This window comes from Cynocephalus volans, chromosome 15 (genome assembly GCF_027409185.1).
Source record: "Cynocephalus volans isolate mCynVol1 chromosome 15, mCynVol1.pri, whole genome shotgun sequence".
NCBI classification, from domain to species: Eukaryota; Metazoa; Chordata; class Mammalia; order Dermoptera; family Cynocephalidae; genus Cynocephalus; species Cynocephalus volans.
In genome coordinates, this window is record NC_084474.1 from 30,793,818 (window position 1) to 30,809,621 (window position 15,804).

General features: G+C 39.4%; 1 protein-coding gene across 3 annotated transcripts in view; it reads left to right on the plus strand.

Moving 5' to 3' along the window:
• GDAP1 (ganglioside induced differentiation associated protein 1) overlaps window positions 1-15,804 on the plus strand; it is a 43,423-nt gene that overhangs the window by 12,724 nt on the left and 14,895 nt on the right. The window contains exons 3-4 of one of the 3 annotated variants that reach the window (XM_063079899.1): window positions 12,746-13,325; window positions 14,010-14,202. The exons of 1 other annotated variant lie outside the window; for it this stretch is intronic. In XM_063079899.1, coding sequence (XP_062935969.1) covers window positions 13,209-13,325; window positions 14,010-14,202 — 310 coding nt within the window. In that variant the 5' untranslated portion in view covers window positions 12,746-13,208. Of the gene's footprint in view, window positions 1-12,745; window positions 13,326-14,009; window positions 14,203-15,804 lie in introns of those variants that run through there. One more of the 3 variants, XM_063079901.1, reaches the window with a different exon arrangement.

The following is a 15,804-nucleotide window of genomic DNA, read 5'->3' on the forward strand; positions in this document are numbered from 1 at the left end:
AAAGAAATGTGCATTTCATGACAAGGCAGAAATGGTATAGTTCACATTTTTAACTTGATCAGTTTAATATATCTGAAGTATCAACTAAACTTTATTTTCACTGTTCCAAGTTGTCACAAGTCTTCCCATTTATCAACAATGTTCATTCCTTTAGGGGGAGAGGAGATCAAGGTACAATGGGGGTAAATTTGAAACTTCCAACGTGAAAACAGTTTTTAACTTTAGAAGAAAGACTTTAACTTTAGAAGAGGTCAAGTCTAATATTTGTAAGATTCAGGCTTTTCTGAGAAAGAAAATGATTTGTGAGGTTCCCAGAAGTCATCAGTTGGAGAATTGAATACAGGGTTTTTAACCGAGAAACAGATGAGAGAGGATGTAGGCAATGATATCAGAGCAGTCTGGAGAAGTTTGGGAGAGGTAGAGTGGGAACAGAAATTTCCAGGTATATTCCCAGATATATTGAGGATCTGAGGGCAGAGTGTCTCTCATGACACTTCCCTCCTGGACATCTGGGGAATGGGGTGGCAGTAGCCTCATCAGTAATCAGAAGCAACCCAGGACAGCCACCTTAGGGCAGAGGGGATGGTATAGGGTATTTAGGCAGACAGGGCCTGAGCTAGCCTGAGTAGAGCCTGTAGTGCTGCCCAGACCCCCTCTGGATCTGGCACTTGTTCCTCCAGCTGCTGGGAGTGCTGGAAGCTGGTGCCTTGTAGCTGCTGAGTCCTCCAAGAATTGCCCTTAGCCAAAGAGGGCCTCCTAGCCTGCGGTCATGTGGATGCACTGGGGACAGCCCACATCCAATGACTGGTAGATTATGGGGGATATAAGGGTCTGGCCCCCTTACCTCAATTGGAACAACTCAGAAAGGCTGTCCCAGCTCCAGAGTTCCCTGTGCAATCATCTGCATTGCAACTGCATGGCGGTTCTGACTTCTCTCTGCTTAACACAGCCTCCCTCATTTTCTTTTGGGTGTTGTTCTGGAGGACAAATGACAATAAACCTTCTGCAAGCAAATCTCAAAGTCTGTTTTCTGGGAAGTATTAGCTACAACAGGTCTCCTGGGTTCTGGGATTGAAATATAGAGAACACCAGAGATGAGTGCTGACCTAATGTGGAGAAGGGCTGCGAGCAGGTGGGCTGTCTGTGTATGGTGAAATGGAAGACTCTGAGTGGACATTACAGGGCAAGGGCTGGATGGAAGATGTGGTTGTACTTCGGAGGATCAGGCTGAGCCAAGACTGAGTCAGCTTTGGTGGGGAGGGGTGGCCGGCCACACACTGACCGTGCCAGACTGTGCTGGGAGGACTGACTGCAAGTGAATGACCCCAGATATGAATCTTTCAGCAGATGCAGCAAGGCCAGAGGTCAAGTCCAGAGATCCAGCTAGGCAAGACACTTCAAGGGAGGTCAGTGAGGACCAGAGGTTGGTTCTCAAACCAGATACTCCTCCCTTGAGGCCAGGAGAATACCGAGCCACTAAATATTAGACTCGTTCCACACCCTCCTTCCTACCATGAAAGGGAGGGAGAAGGGTGTGTGAATAGCTACCCCAAAGAGATTTGTGTCATACTGGAGGTGGCTAAGTTGCCCTGAAAGGGACAAAACAGATTTTTCCTGCTATCAATGGAAATGAGTCTCTAGGGCTGTTACTTTTGGTCCTAGAAAATAAACCAGTTCTGTTTTTACACATTTGAGATGTGACTGTGCATAAATATGCAACTGAAAACAGGCAGGAAAGATGAAAATACAGTATCAGGGCAAAAAAACCATGTATGTGATATGTGAGTACATTTACCTTTATCACTTTACTGCTAAGAACCATGCCCTGTTCTAAGCGCTTTTATCTAAATAGCTCTATAGTTTAGGGACTTTTCAGGTGAAAGTTAGTCAAGCCGCTAGCTGATAGTGCCCTTTAAATAATACCCTAGACATTGAAAAGGTATTTCTCCAGCAGGCAGCCAGCAACATCCGAATCTGGAGCCCCAGTCCTGTGTACTGTCATTGCAAGGGTGAGCAGATAGGTGGAAGATGAACTGCACCTGAGCCAAAGGAAAGAGTAGTGAGGGGAAATGTCCCTGCTCTAAATGAAAACAGGGCTTCTGTTCTGAGCCTTTTTGTTTTTCTAATTGCTTTTACACACCTTTCCCCCCCATTTAATTCTCACAACAAGCCTATAAGGTGGCTACTATTATTACCTTAATTTTACAGAGGAAATAGAGGGTTAAAGCAGTTCCACAGCTGGGCTGTGGCCAGGCACGGAGGGATTCAAACCTGGAGCCCATGCATGTCCCTTCTGCAGTCCCATTTCCACCACACTCTTCTGTTCCTTGTGCATTCCAGTGGGCCTTGTGAAAGGGCATGAGAAATCGGAAGAGTTCTTTTAGCAAAGCCGAAATGCCAAATGTAGATGACCAGCCAGGTGGGTCCAAACACGGAGGGATTATGAGCTGTGGTAGAAGATTTTACTGGTTGGTAATGGGTAAGAGCTAAAGGTGAAATCAGAATCACTCTCATTTGGTGCATCATGCAATGCATGTTGTAACTAGTTATTTATGTGTCTAAGTTCTTCATTTAGGAAATCTGTATATAGTTACTGGCATCACCTGTGCCCTGTATCATTGTGTCCTTAATTGGAGTTTCTGCCGCTTGTCATTTAGTCCCTTTCACGTCATGAAAGAGGAGTGTGTTAGGAAGAGTGCACGGACTGAGATCACACACAGGCAAGTGGAAAATCTTCAAGTGTTCTGGTAACATTTGGACACTCTCAATGCTCAGCAGTGAAAAAGTCAACATTTGCCAAATTTCCAAGCCGTGCTTTTCAGTCAAGTTGTTTTTTCTCCCCCTTTATCCATGTTTTCGTCCCTTAGCAAAGTTACTACCAATGGCTATTTATGGTAATTGTGGGATACTAACTGTACACATTTAAAATATAGGACAGCAGAATTGAAAGCTTTTCATGACATGCAGCAGATAGATTTGGAAATGTCCAGGAACGTCTCATTTTAACTTTCCTCTAATAGAATCTATTTGTATCACTGGTTTTTGCCCTGTAGACTTGGAGGGAGTGGTGAAAGATGAACGGCCAGTGCTCAGCCGCAAGAGGAGAAAAACGTCATCCAGTCCCCAGAATAGCAACAGCAATAAATATGGTCATGTCGCTCTTCTGCTGAGGCTGAAACGACAGACAGGATCACATTTACGGCACCCAACAGGCTCACTGGCTACAAGGGGTGGCTCAGGAGTTTGGGGGAAACATGTAGAAAAATCGAGACTAACTTAGAGGCTTGATTTCGGAGCTGTGACTTAGCACAGAAAGAAGAGGCACAAGGTGCAGACCTCCCTGCAGAGCTAGAGGGGGCTTGGCACCCTTCTGGCCACAGGGGAGGCCATTCTAAATCAGCTTTCAGGACAGCTGGCTCAGGGCTCTTGAGAGCTAAGCCGAGAACTCCCCTGCACGTCTGCCTGAGAACTCGCTGTTATCTGCAGCTGCCACAGCCATCAAGGCACATGCGTAATGAGGAAGGTAGAAAAGAGGGCTCTCATGGGTCACCAGTTATTTAAAGAGGGCCCATCAGATTTCAGTCACTTCATTGTACAGAATCAGCACCTTTGCTTTCGTGGGTCTAAGAGGAAGGTGCATCTCCCTGCCTTGAAAACTCCTCACGTCTCCCTTTCCAGACCAAGCCACTGGGCTCTAGCCATTTCTGGGACTCCAGAAGCTTCATCTTCATCTGCCCATTTATATATATATATATTCCAGTTTCAAACATTATATGGCCCTGTCTCTAGGCAGTTGTGGTTTTATCATCTTTATCTTGTTTTGTCACTTGAAATTGGCAGGACTGAGCTTGTACACCTTCATAACTTGCATACAACAGGAGTCACTTAGGCTGAAACGTTTTTAAGCTAACACATGTAGCTGATTCTTTCCACTGCTTTGGAAACCAAAGCATCACCTGAATTGACCAGTTTTCCTTTTTCTGTTAAACTTTCCTGCTCTGAAATGATACAATTCTTATGTAAAGCCAAGCTCCTTCTCTCTGTGATCTTTGTTGTTTACTGACCTCTCCAACCTGTACTCACAAGCTGTCACTGAAGCAGGTTCACTTTGCCCACAGGTCATCAGTTTCTTTCATGTAGCTTTAATAGGCACAGACTCAACTCTGTGCTTCCATTTATCTCAGTTACATGCTGAGTATTTAAATTTGTCTTTTCTCTATGGATCCCAATATTGCTTTTATTTGAAAAATGTAGTATATAAAAAAGTAAAGACAACTATTGCTGCAGACTTTGGTGTCTGAAAAATTCAGCACTATATTCTATTGTCACTGTTCTCTTATGCTTCTTTAGGATCTTATTAAGAAAAATGATTACATTTTTATAGCACTAGCTTTCATGTTTGTTCTCTCAACGTCCCTGGTGATGTTGAGAGGTTTAGAAAGGAAATCATGCCAGTGTGTTGAAGTTGGTGCCAAAGGAACATAGATGACTATTTGGTGCCCAGTATCTGCTGCTTTCCAGAACCTTATCGCATCCTATTTATACATTCACAAAGCAAAATCTTACTTAGAGCAATCCTTGCAACATTAGCGTTTCCTTTCTTTAAAGCTATGTCTCTTGAGTTTTTATGCCATTTTTCTCATGTGGCCAGAGATAGTGCAGACATAAATTAACTTCTCCAGTTATTATTTAGTGACTAAAAGAATACAAAAGATATTTGAAAAATAAATTCCAGTGTATTATTAAATATTTTAATTTGGATTACAAAGATATGTGCCAAATGATCTTAAATCCCTGGAAAGATTCATTTAAATATAAAAAGAGATTGAAAAAAATAAGGAGTCCAAAAAGACTACCTGAGTCATTTACTTGGAAATAGCAAAAGGCATCTTCCAGTGAGAGGATAGCATTCTGTAGTTATGACAAAAGGATAGTTAAAATGTATACATTTTAAATTAGTAAGAAAGCATTTAACTTTAGGAAATATAACTAATTAAAAGCTACAATTTCCAACCTAAGTATTAAGTATCTTCTATGGAATACACTGTTTCCAAGATTGTGTCTGAGAGGTTTTTATAGTTGCAAACATTTATAAATAGACCTCTTTACTATTGTTACATTAATGAAAGAAATGCTAGTGAAATTTTTAGTATTATTCAAATACCAGAACACACTGGGAAGTTAGTCCTTTTAAAAAAAATTCTAGACTTCTCTTACCTTCATATTATGAGTGATAATTGCAGAATATTAACATAATCATCTAGGTATTCTTTTAATGATCTACTCCCACAGGCACAGCATGAAGTCCAAAAATGAACCTGTATGGAACTTTGAGTGGTATTTAAGGATTTTACCATTTGTAATTTGTTCCATTAGAAAATTTAATTTCCACCTATTAGTAATTATTTCATATGTATTTCTGAAGTATAAATGGCAAAAATTCACATAAATCTTTAGAGAGAATTGCGAAAAATGAAGTTCCTAAGTGCAGCCAGTTTAGCAGCAGGATAGCTCCTCTGACTAGAGAACATATGATAAATATCAATAGTTAACATTTACCCAGAGTATTTAAAAAATCAGTTATTTTTACCATTTCACCACTATTATCTATTATAATTTTTTATGGACCATGTACTAAACATCGTGTTAAAAACATCTTAAAAATCAAAATTAATTCTCAAAATATCCCAGTGAAGATGGTATGATTACTTTATCTGGTTTATAGATGAGGAAGTTCTGGCCATGATCATACAGCTAATGAGTGGTGAAGCCAGGAGTTGAATCTGGTTCTGACTTTATAGCCTGAGCTCTTAACTATTATCCATGTTCTGGAGTGGAGGGTAATACTAAGTTGGAGAAGTTATACAATGAAGTATAACGGTGCACTCATACAATGTGAAAATTCCATGCTGCCATGTCAACGTGTCAAAGTCCTTCAGTGTGAATACAGGAAATTGCATAGAAGACACATGGCAATGCCAATATGTAAATACAAGACTCTTGAGTTGGCCCTGCATATAGGTTGAGGCAAGTCGTGGGCCACACCGAAGCTGTGGGATGTGGTAGAAGATGCACAGAATTTAGAACTAGAAGCTTTGGGTTTTGGTTCCAGCTCTATTCATTATTAGTGGGGTTAACCTCATACCTCAGTGCTGACTCCTGATGTCTACCAGGGGAGGTGTAGAAAATCAAATGAGTACTGTTTATAAAAGTACTTTGTAAACTTTTAGAAGGAAGTTAGATATTATTAGAGGAATGTTGGTACAAATTTGTAATAAGAATGTAATAATAATAATTCGTAATAATAAAACTTTTATGGGGATATTCTCTCCACTCTGTTCCTCCCTGTATGTTTTTTGTTTTGCTTATAAACAATGAACAATCCTGGGCAAAAAATTCCTGAAGTAATATAATTAGCAACTTAAGGAATAGGTAATATTTGTATATGAGACTAGTGAAATCATAGCTGATGACAATGGTTGTGCCTCGTATAGTAAGGCTGGATTTTGCAGTGGCAAGAGAATGATCTCTAGACCTGACTTCTGAGTTTAGGTCCCAGTTTTTATTCTTACTAATAGTGTGAGTTTGAGAAATTGGCCTGACCTCTCTGTGCCTCAGTATCCTCATCTATAAAATGGACATGATATTTCTTTCTACTTTACGGCATTTTGCAAGTGTTAAATACAATATACATATAAAGCCCTCAAACCAGTTCCCGGCACATATAAAAACTCCAAAAAATATTAGCAACCAAGTGGTGCAAATGCATCTTCATTTAATTACATATGGTTCATATCCATGTGTTTATTTTGAAAATGTACACCATTTATCTCAGTAGCAATAGATGAAAGACAGTGGATAGATATGTCAAATACTTTCTACCAGAAATGCTGCCCAAAGTAAGTTCTCTACTAAAAAATAAACCATTCAGTGCATCATTATTAGTCATTCTTCAAGAAACTAGAAAATTAATCAAATTATTATAAGTTACAGTAACCTTACAGCTATGGTCTCCTGAATTTAAAGTTGTACTTGGTATTAAATATGATTATTTGCTCTGGGACACAAGAAAGACCAGAGGAAATACTTTAGAATTTCAAAATGAAGTATAGGCTATTCTTGGGTCACTAAAACTTTTCTTCAGAGGCCTGAAGTGGGAAATCTATACTTTTGAGACAGTCTTGGCATCTCGAAACTCTAACTGGTGGCTTGGCACCAAGGGGTTTTCCAGACTGTTTTGTGGAAGCTGTTCTAAATTATTTAAACTTCTTTTCTATAAAGTCAGCCTTTTGACTTTCACACATTCAGCTCCACAAATTTTACAGATGTGGGAAACTAGGGCCTGAGAAGTGGGATGGTTCATCAATTTGGTTGTTTTCAAACTTTACATGCATCAGGAAAACCTGGAGGGCTTGCTGCAACAGATTGCTGGGCCCCACCACAGAGTTTCCGATTCAGTGGAAAGTGCATTTCTGATGAGTTCCCAAGTGATGATGCTTGTCTGGGGCCCACACTTTGAAAACCACCATGATAAATCAAATGGGGGAGTCATATTGATTAGAGCTCTGGTAACTAGCCAGAACCATCACAATTCTTTTACTAAGTCAACGTGCTCAATGAGCCATCTTTTATCTTATTTTATTAGGTAAGACTTAGAGTTTTGTAGATACTTGAGAATATCAGATAGGAGATTATGTTCACATTCAAGGTAAAAATTCTCAAGAATAATTTCTAAATAAGGACTCTCCCCCTTTTTTGGGGGTGGGAGCACAGTGCTCCTTGGTCCCCATATGGTCACAGAGCCTCTTTGACACAGCATAGCTTCATCATGACACTGAGCCCTGGTCACTGAGTACCTTGTCCACAGTGTGCTTTGGTCATAGCATGTTTTGGCCACTTACAATATGCTTGCTTTCACATGCCTGTGTCTATGTGGGTGACCTTCTCCACTTTTATTCTTATGTTTATCCCAATTATAAATCCTATGTAATTCACATGGATCAGATTACTGGCATGGGTCAAGGCAGAGCAGGCAAAATAGTTTCTGGGTGCTGACTTAGTATTAATGTTGTTACTGTCTGACGAAAGTGGAGATAATTCTATTTTTCCACACATATAAAAGATCTATTTAATTTTGGAAAATTTGGTTTTTTACTAGCTTACTTAGTTAAAATATATTCTCTGGAGAATATCGCCATTCTGTTTCCTAATTTGTCAAAAAAAGAAAAATAGAAGGGGATTTTTTTTTTTTTAATAGAGACCTCTTGTGGTCATTCATAAAAGTACTCTGAAAAACAGAAACTAGAGTATTCTCACTTGTTAGGTTTTAAGATCTCTGGCTTTGTTGACATTTATTTAAAAATTATAGGAATGACCTAACCCATATTAAAATATATATGATAAGTAAACAGGTACACATAATGGTAACTTAAATAAATATACACATCATTCAACCATAACAGTACTAAATAATAAATTAAAACTTTATTGAATCATAAAACATACAGGAAATTTCACAAATAATACTTGTCTAGCTTGAGGAATTTTCCAAACTGGATATATCTATGTAGCCAGCATATCTGATAGACTTTTAATCATAATTTTATAGGTAAGGTGACTCAGGTTCAGAGAAGTAATGTGATTTATTATTTTACAACATCAATCAATTCCATTTTAAATATATTCACTCAAAAATGTTTAAGTAAAGAACATCAATAAATATTCACATAAAGGATAGTCAGTTTATAGTACCGTGATCCACAGTCCAGGTTCATAAATATCAAATTTTGTCAAATGAAAATACCTTTACACATAAAATTTCTGCAGCAGTAGAAACTGTAGAACAATTATTATTATTTATTATTATTTTTTGTTGTTTCTCATTGTTGTTGTTGTTGTTGGTGATCTACTCTTTTTCTCCATAAATAAGTGCATCTTTTATGTACCAACCATTATTCTGGGTTTCTGGGGATAGTAAAATGAATAATATTGGGTTCTTGCTCTTAGGAGGCTTAGAGTTTAATGCTCAAGAAAGACATATAGACAGTAGTTTAACAAGAGCTCTCATAGAAGTGTATACACCTATGTGGACTAATTTTCAAGAAGGAGGCTATAATTTCCACAAAGTCCGTGCCAGGATGCTGAAAGCTTGAAAGTCCACAACTTTTCCTCTTTGGTTTAAAGATAGCATAGTGTAGTAGAAAATAATACTTGACTAGTAAGAATATTCATGTTTGAGTTACAGCTCTGTCAATGACTAGCTCTAGGATTTTGGACTAGTCTCTCAGCTATTAAACATCATTTCCTCAACTATAAATTAGGGATGGTAGCTGTTTTATAGGCTATCATGAAGAACAAATGAGATTGTAAGAAAGTGGTCTGAGATCTTTAGATTCAAAGGTTCTACATTATGCCTTTTGTTTCTATGGTATTAATATTGAACACCAGTGTAATAATCAGCTCATTCCATGTTTACTAGTTCATGGTTTTGTTGCTGGGAAGATGTGCTAGAGAAAGTGCTCAGTGTTTGATAGTGGGCAGATAGATGTGTGCATAACCACTTTCTTCAAAGTGAAGAGAATGAAAGAGTAATGAGGGTAGTGGGTGTTTGAGAAATGAAGAAAGAAGCAGAACCTAGAACTGACTGGGACAGGAAAAGGTACCCAAAGCAGATTAGTATACACACTTACGTATTCACAAATTTACCCAGGGTTCTCCCGCACATCATCATCAAAACGATCCATTAATGACTAAATAAGATGGATACATTGAGTGGTATGCTGGTAAATGTTTTACAACCAACACTCTGAAAAAGAAAAAATGACAGCATTTACTGATATCTATAATATAAATACTCCTACCATGGCCAATTTCAAGCTACTAACATGATATCACTGAACAGGGCATTAGGAAGGGATGCACAGTAGCATACCTTATACACTATTTCCATCATATGGACATAATAGACATAAATAAATTCAAAACTATAGATGATAAGAAACATAAAATAATCAGGAAGTTATGAATTTTGAGTATTTGCTAGCTTTATTTTAAAAATAATTTAGTTAAACGCAATTTAATTTGATTTAATTTTTAATAATGGCTGGGTTGAACATCCAGCTTGCAAAATTCCTGATAATTTAACATCAGCTGTCATGAGCCAGTGGCAGCACAACACTGATTATATTGGTAATTGTGCTAGTATTGTGTGAGTGATGGTGAAGATTATCACCTCTTCTGGGAAGTCTATCTGTGTTAGGTGGCCTTCTCTATATTCCTACCATAATTTTCTAGATATCAAAGCAGTTACCACACTCTGTTAAAATCTCATTTCTCTCCCTCCATTCTTGAGTTCCCTAAGGCCAGTGACTATGACTTTTAACTCCATATTTTCTGTATCTAGCACTGTGCCTGGGACACATAGAGTCACCAAATGTATATTGAAAATATAAACTTACCTGGATCTGGCTCCTGTCCTTCAGGAGCCCACAATAATGCCGTAATGTACAAAAACACACAGGTACAGAATACACAGACAATTTTATAGAAGTTCTGAATAAATATGTGAATGAATAATAATGTTTTTATATTATCTACAATGGCTTTTATGGGGATGGAAAATAAAAGGGATTATAGATCATTCAGAGTTGGTGTAGTGTTTCTTCTACTTCTATCATGATTTAAAAAAAACCAGGCACACACCATCTTTCCTTATGTCATCTGTTTGTTTTCCTTTAATGTTCAAATCTTTAAGAGATAAAAGCAACACCATTCATTATAGAAAAATTAGAATAAACAGAGCATAAAGAAATAGAAGCCACCTATGCTTTGTTTCTTCTTCAGGTAAAAGCTTGGAGTTTTGAAGACTGAGGTTGTGTGGTAGTTCTGTTCCCAATGTCTTTAGAAGCTCAGTCCCCCCCCCCCCCCAGCTCATGGCTCAGCCATCCCCCTAGGGTGTGACCCCATCCCTCATGGTCCAAATTAGCATTCTGGAAGCAGGATGGAGGATGGGATATGAAGGGGCACAGGGACAACTGTGCCTTTAAGGAAGTTTCCCAGAACTTGCGTGTGGCACATCTGTGACATCCCATTTGTTAGAATACATCTTTGAGGCCACATTTAGCTGCAATGGAGCCCGGGAAATGTACTCTTTATTCTCAGCAGCCATGTGTTCATGTAAAATTTCTATTGCATGGAAGAAGGGGGAAATAGATTTTTTTTAGGACCAACTGTCAGAATTTGCCACAGTTATATCCTAGTTAAATTGCAAATAGATGAATTGCTAGGTTAGAAGTTATGCCTATTTTCAAGGTTTTTGATGCATATTGATAAATTTCCCTTCAGAAGCTCTGTACATGTCTTCACTCCCAACGACACATATGAGTACTTAGTACTAAACACTAATGCAGTAATCAATCAGTTCATTCAGTGTTTATTATTTGGTTTTGCTGCTGGGAAGATGTGATGGAGAAAGTGCTCAGTGTTTGATAGACCAGGGCTTTATTGTCAGGACTCTTTCAGCTGCAAGTGACAGATGGCTTACCAAGAATATTGAGTTTATTCAAATACTGAGGTGATTTAGTAAATTAAGGAAAAAGGAATTGTACAGTGTATATGGGAATCTGGAGGTGGAGAATTAACAGTGAAATTCTTCTGAAGAGGAGGATTATACAGGTAGTCATAGAAATTTTGAGACCTAAAGAGAGAGGATCAAGTGTAATATGATGTCCTCTTAATGTCAGTGGAGGGGCTGTTACACGTATGTTTTTATCTGTTACTACTTCTACATTCCAGGCAATATCCTAAGTGCTTTATATACATTCTCTCATTGAATTCCCACAACAGTCTGGGTAGGTACATAGTTTTATACAATCCACATTTTACACATGGTGAAGAAAGGCTCAAGAGAGGTCAAGTTAGGAGTGGAGCTGGAGTTTAAATCTCACTCTCTGATTTTAAAGTTTTGCTCTTCCCCTTCTTAAGAGTGAGCTGATTAAAAAAAAAAAAACAAATTTGGCAAAAAAAAAAAAATGGCACTTTTTCTGTAGCATTTGAATTAACTGAGGATATAAAAAGACAGTATAAACATTTTAAAGATTATGAGAGAATTATAAAGAACCATCAATCAAGTGCTGTAAAGAGGAAGAAGGACCTCATGAGATTTCGTCTCCTCCATGGGCCCTTTTCCAACCTGGATTGGCTGCGTGCCTCTCCTTTCTCATAGGACCCTGTGTTCACCCTAAGACAGTCCTCATATCTATAAGTGGTTGTCTCTGCCACCAGACTTATATCTTGAGTGACAGGTCTCAGCTCTGTGTATTCCCAGGACCCAGCCCAATGCCTGGAACATAGTCAGTGCTCAATAAACATTTACTAAATGAATTATGTAGGCATTTATTTCATGGTCCTATTTATACGTATTTACTGAAAATTTTATCAATTTAAGAGGTGTACAATAATAACTAGACGTATAAAATTATGATTCTGACCATGGCTACAAAGAGAATGTTTATAAGGCAACAACCTGTAAATAATATTGAGTGCCTACAACATGGCGGGCTGTTTTATTTACGTATTTAGTTCTCACACAGACCCTATGACCAAAATAAAATCTCCACTTCAAAAATGGAGAAATAGAAAAACAAGGACATAAATTCAGATAGTTCTACAGTAAAATTAATGTGTTTAACCACTAGGCTATTTCACATCGCCATTTACTTATTTATTTATCTGCACTTCTCCATAGGCGCATCTTCTAGTGAAAACGATCCTCATTCTGGTGCTTTGTCGACCGGAACTTCCTTTCCGCAAAGGAACAGGCTCTCCAAGAGGAGCCCGAGTGTCTGGGGAGATTGCTGCCTTTACACCTGGGCAGCTTCCAAGACCGATGAGCAGTTTGCTATCACCGTTTTTCCTTACCTTAACCACCAGGGACTCATATTTCAGATTTTCCTCCCCCTGAACCACGCCTGCCTGCCTCTCCCAGGGGCTCCCGGGGTTCCTGCGCTCGGACACCCGCGCCTGTGCAGACTCGGCCCGCAGCTTTCTCGCCGGCGAAACTACATTTCCCAGCGGCCTGTTCGTCCGCGCGAGCTCGTCTTTCCCGGCCCGAGAGGCATCGCGAAACCTCAAGAGGCTGTGCCGGGCAGCGTGGGTGCGAGGGGCCCAGGGCGGACAGGCGAGGCCCAGCCGAGCTCACGCGCCCCGAAATGGCTCGGAGGCAGGACGAGCAGAGAGCGGGCGCGCCCTTGATGGCGGAAGGCAAGCCGGACGCGGAGGTTAAGCTCATTCTATACCACTGGACACATTCCTTCAGCTCTCAAAAGGTAGAGGCCTGCGCGGCGGCGCGCGGAGCGGGTCGGGGTTCAGCACCGGGACAGCTCCCGCTCGGTACCGCCCGGGGACGCGGCCTCCGGCCACCCCAGCCGGCCTAGCTCAGGCGGGCGCTCCCACCAGGGCAGCAATGGGATCTAGTGGGGAGCGGGGAGAAGCATTCTGAGATGGAGAAGCTATGACCCAGGCACTGTCACTCATGAAATGCGACAAAAAAGCATCACATTTAGTATTTGGCGCAGAGGCCTTGCCCGCTGGGCCTCGGACATTGAGGCAGAGCAGACGCCTTGGTGCAACTGCATAATCCACTTATTTTACTTTCTTGCATTCACTCTCTTCAACAAGGTCTAACATACCCATAGTTCAGATTCCTGACTGGAAAGGACGCGTAAGTAGGTTTAGGACACAAAAAGAAAGTGGTGTGATGGGGAGGCTGACAGTACAATGAATATAGCTAGAATCATTTTCATTACTTGTTTCGTCCCCCGCTCTCCCTAATTTATAAGAATAAGAGGCTAGAATATATCTCACTTGTTAATTCCAGGAATATGAATCTTTAAAAAGAATGTTGAAAACGTTAACTCAGGGAAGCCCAGAGAGGCTGCCTAGCGGTATCCAGGCCAGTGATTTAATTGAAAGCTTAGGCGTGCTGTAGTAACCAGTGTGAACTCTTCCAGGTGCGCTTGGTAATTGCTGAAAAGGCATTGAAGTGCGAGGAACATGATGTAAGTCTGCCCCTGAGTGAGCACAATGAGCCTTGGTTTATGCGTTTGAACTCAACTGGAGAAGTGCCTGTCCTTATCCACGGGGAAAACATAATTTGTGAGGCCACTCAGATCATTGATTATCTTGAACAGACTTTCATGGATGGTAATGTTAAGGCTATTTGTGATTTTTTGGATTTACTTTCAACACAAATATGTATCTTTCTCTCTCTTTCTCTCCCCCCCCCCCTTGCTTCCCACCTCTCTCCCCCTCTCTCCTTCCCTCCCTCTTTCCCTTTCTGGTTTCCTAATGGTGGTTTTAGTGATTAAAAGCTTTTTCCATTTCCATAAGCACACAAACATAACATAGGCCAAAACATAAATTTTGTATAAGCCCGTATAACTCCATTTAAAAGAACTTGTAAAGTACAAACGTAAGTGTTGAAACTTTCCTTTTAAATTCGCTTGCAAAAAGGCTTGCAGGTGTGTGATTTGTGGTGTAATTTGTTGGCCTGAAAATCAGATTTGTACTATTGATTCTAAATGTACACTATGAAAATCAATTTCATCTAATCTACCAAATAGTTCCATTTAAAAAGCAAGAGGAAAAAAAAAAAGGAATAAATCTTAGATAAGGGAAAGTAGAACGTTAATATATTTAGAGTTCTTTGCCCGAGTTACTTCTGTATAATTTGAATTTTATATCTTTCATAAAGAATTGTAAGGCTCAAGTTTGTATAGTGCTTTTAAGTAATAATCACTTATTGACAGCTTGTTATGTGTCAGGCATTTTATATTTCTATTTAATTTTTATTCTATTCAGTCTTCAAAAGAACCCATCTCAGGCATGGTAGACTAGTTATTCCCATTTTTTCCATGAGAAAAGAGAAACAGAAGGTTGCCCAAGGTAATATAGAATGTTATGGCAAAGTGGTCTCCAAAACCTTTGTACTACACTGCCTCCATACTCTTTGCCACTAACAAATCATCTAATTTGTTACTAATGACAAATCTTTGAGGTGTACTATGGCTTCAATGATTTGCTCAAGATTTTACAGCTGATCACTGGCAGAGCTGAGATTAGAACACGTGGCTCCTAGGTTTCAGCTGAGTTCTCTTCTAAAAAGAAGCTGCATGAGACCCAGTGAACTTTCATCTGCCGCCAGTTATGTTGAGGCTAATTGGGTAGGATGAAACCTGAATATAACCCTAAATTATAGGAAACTGAGAAAGGAAATTACTAGGCCAAAAAATGTCTGAGCTACTTAGAAGGAAAATGGATGTGACCTAAATGGGGAGTGGGGTGGGAGGACCCAGGGAATTAGATTAGTAAATGGTATCCCTATATTTTTTTCTTTTGGGCTACCCCTATTCTTAATCCAAGTGTTAGTTCCCTAGGATTCTGATTGGAGGTTTTAATTAAAGTTGGCTTTGGTCTAAACCAAAGGGTTTAACGAACTACTTTCTCTTCACATTTCTTGCCATCCCTTATAAGTATATATGCTGGGAACTGTATTGAAAATGGCAACTAATTGATTTAAGATAATTTTTATCAACCATGAGCTTTTTGGAAATGGATAAGTCTGTTAGTAGTAATAATTTGTAATTTTGGGGAGAAGTGATTATAATAATGTGAACATAAAATAATTGTCTAAGAATTCTATTTTAAATAATCAAAAACTTGAAAAATAAGTGGAAAATCATATTTACATCTTCTGGTAGCATTGCTGGAACTGCTACTACTGTCATCATTTCCCTTCTCTTCTTC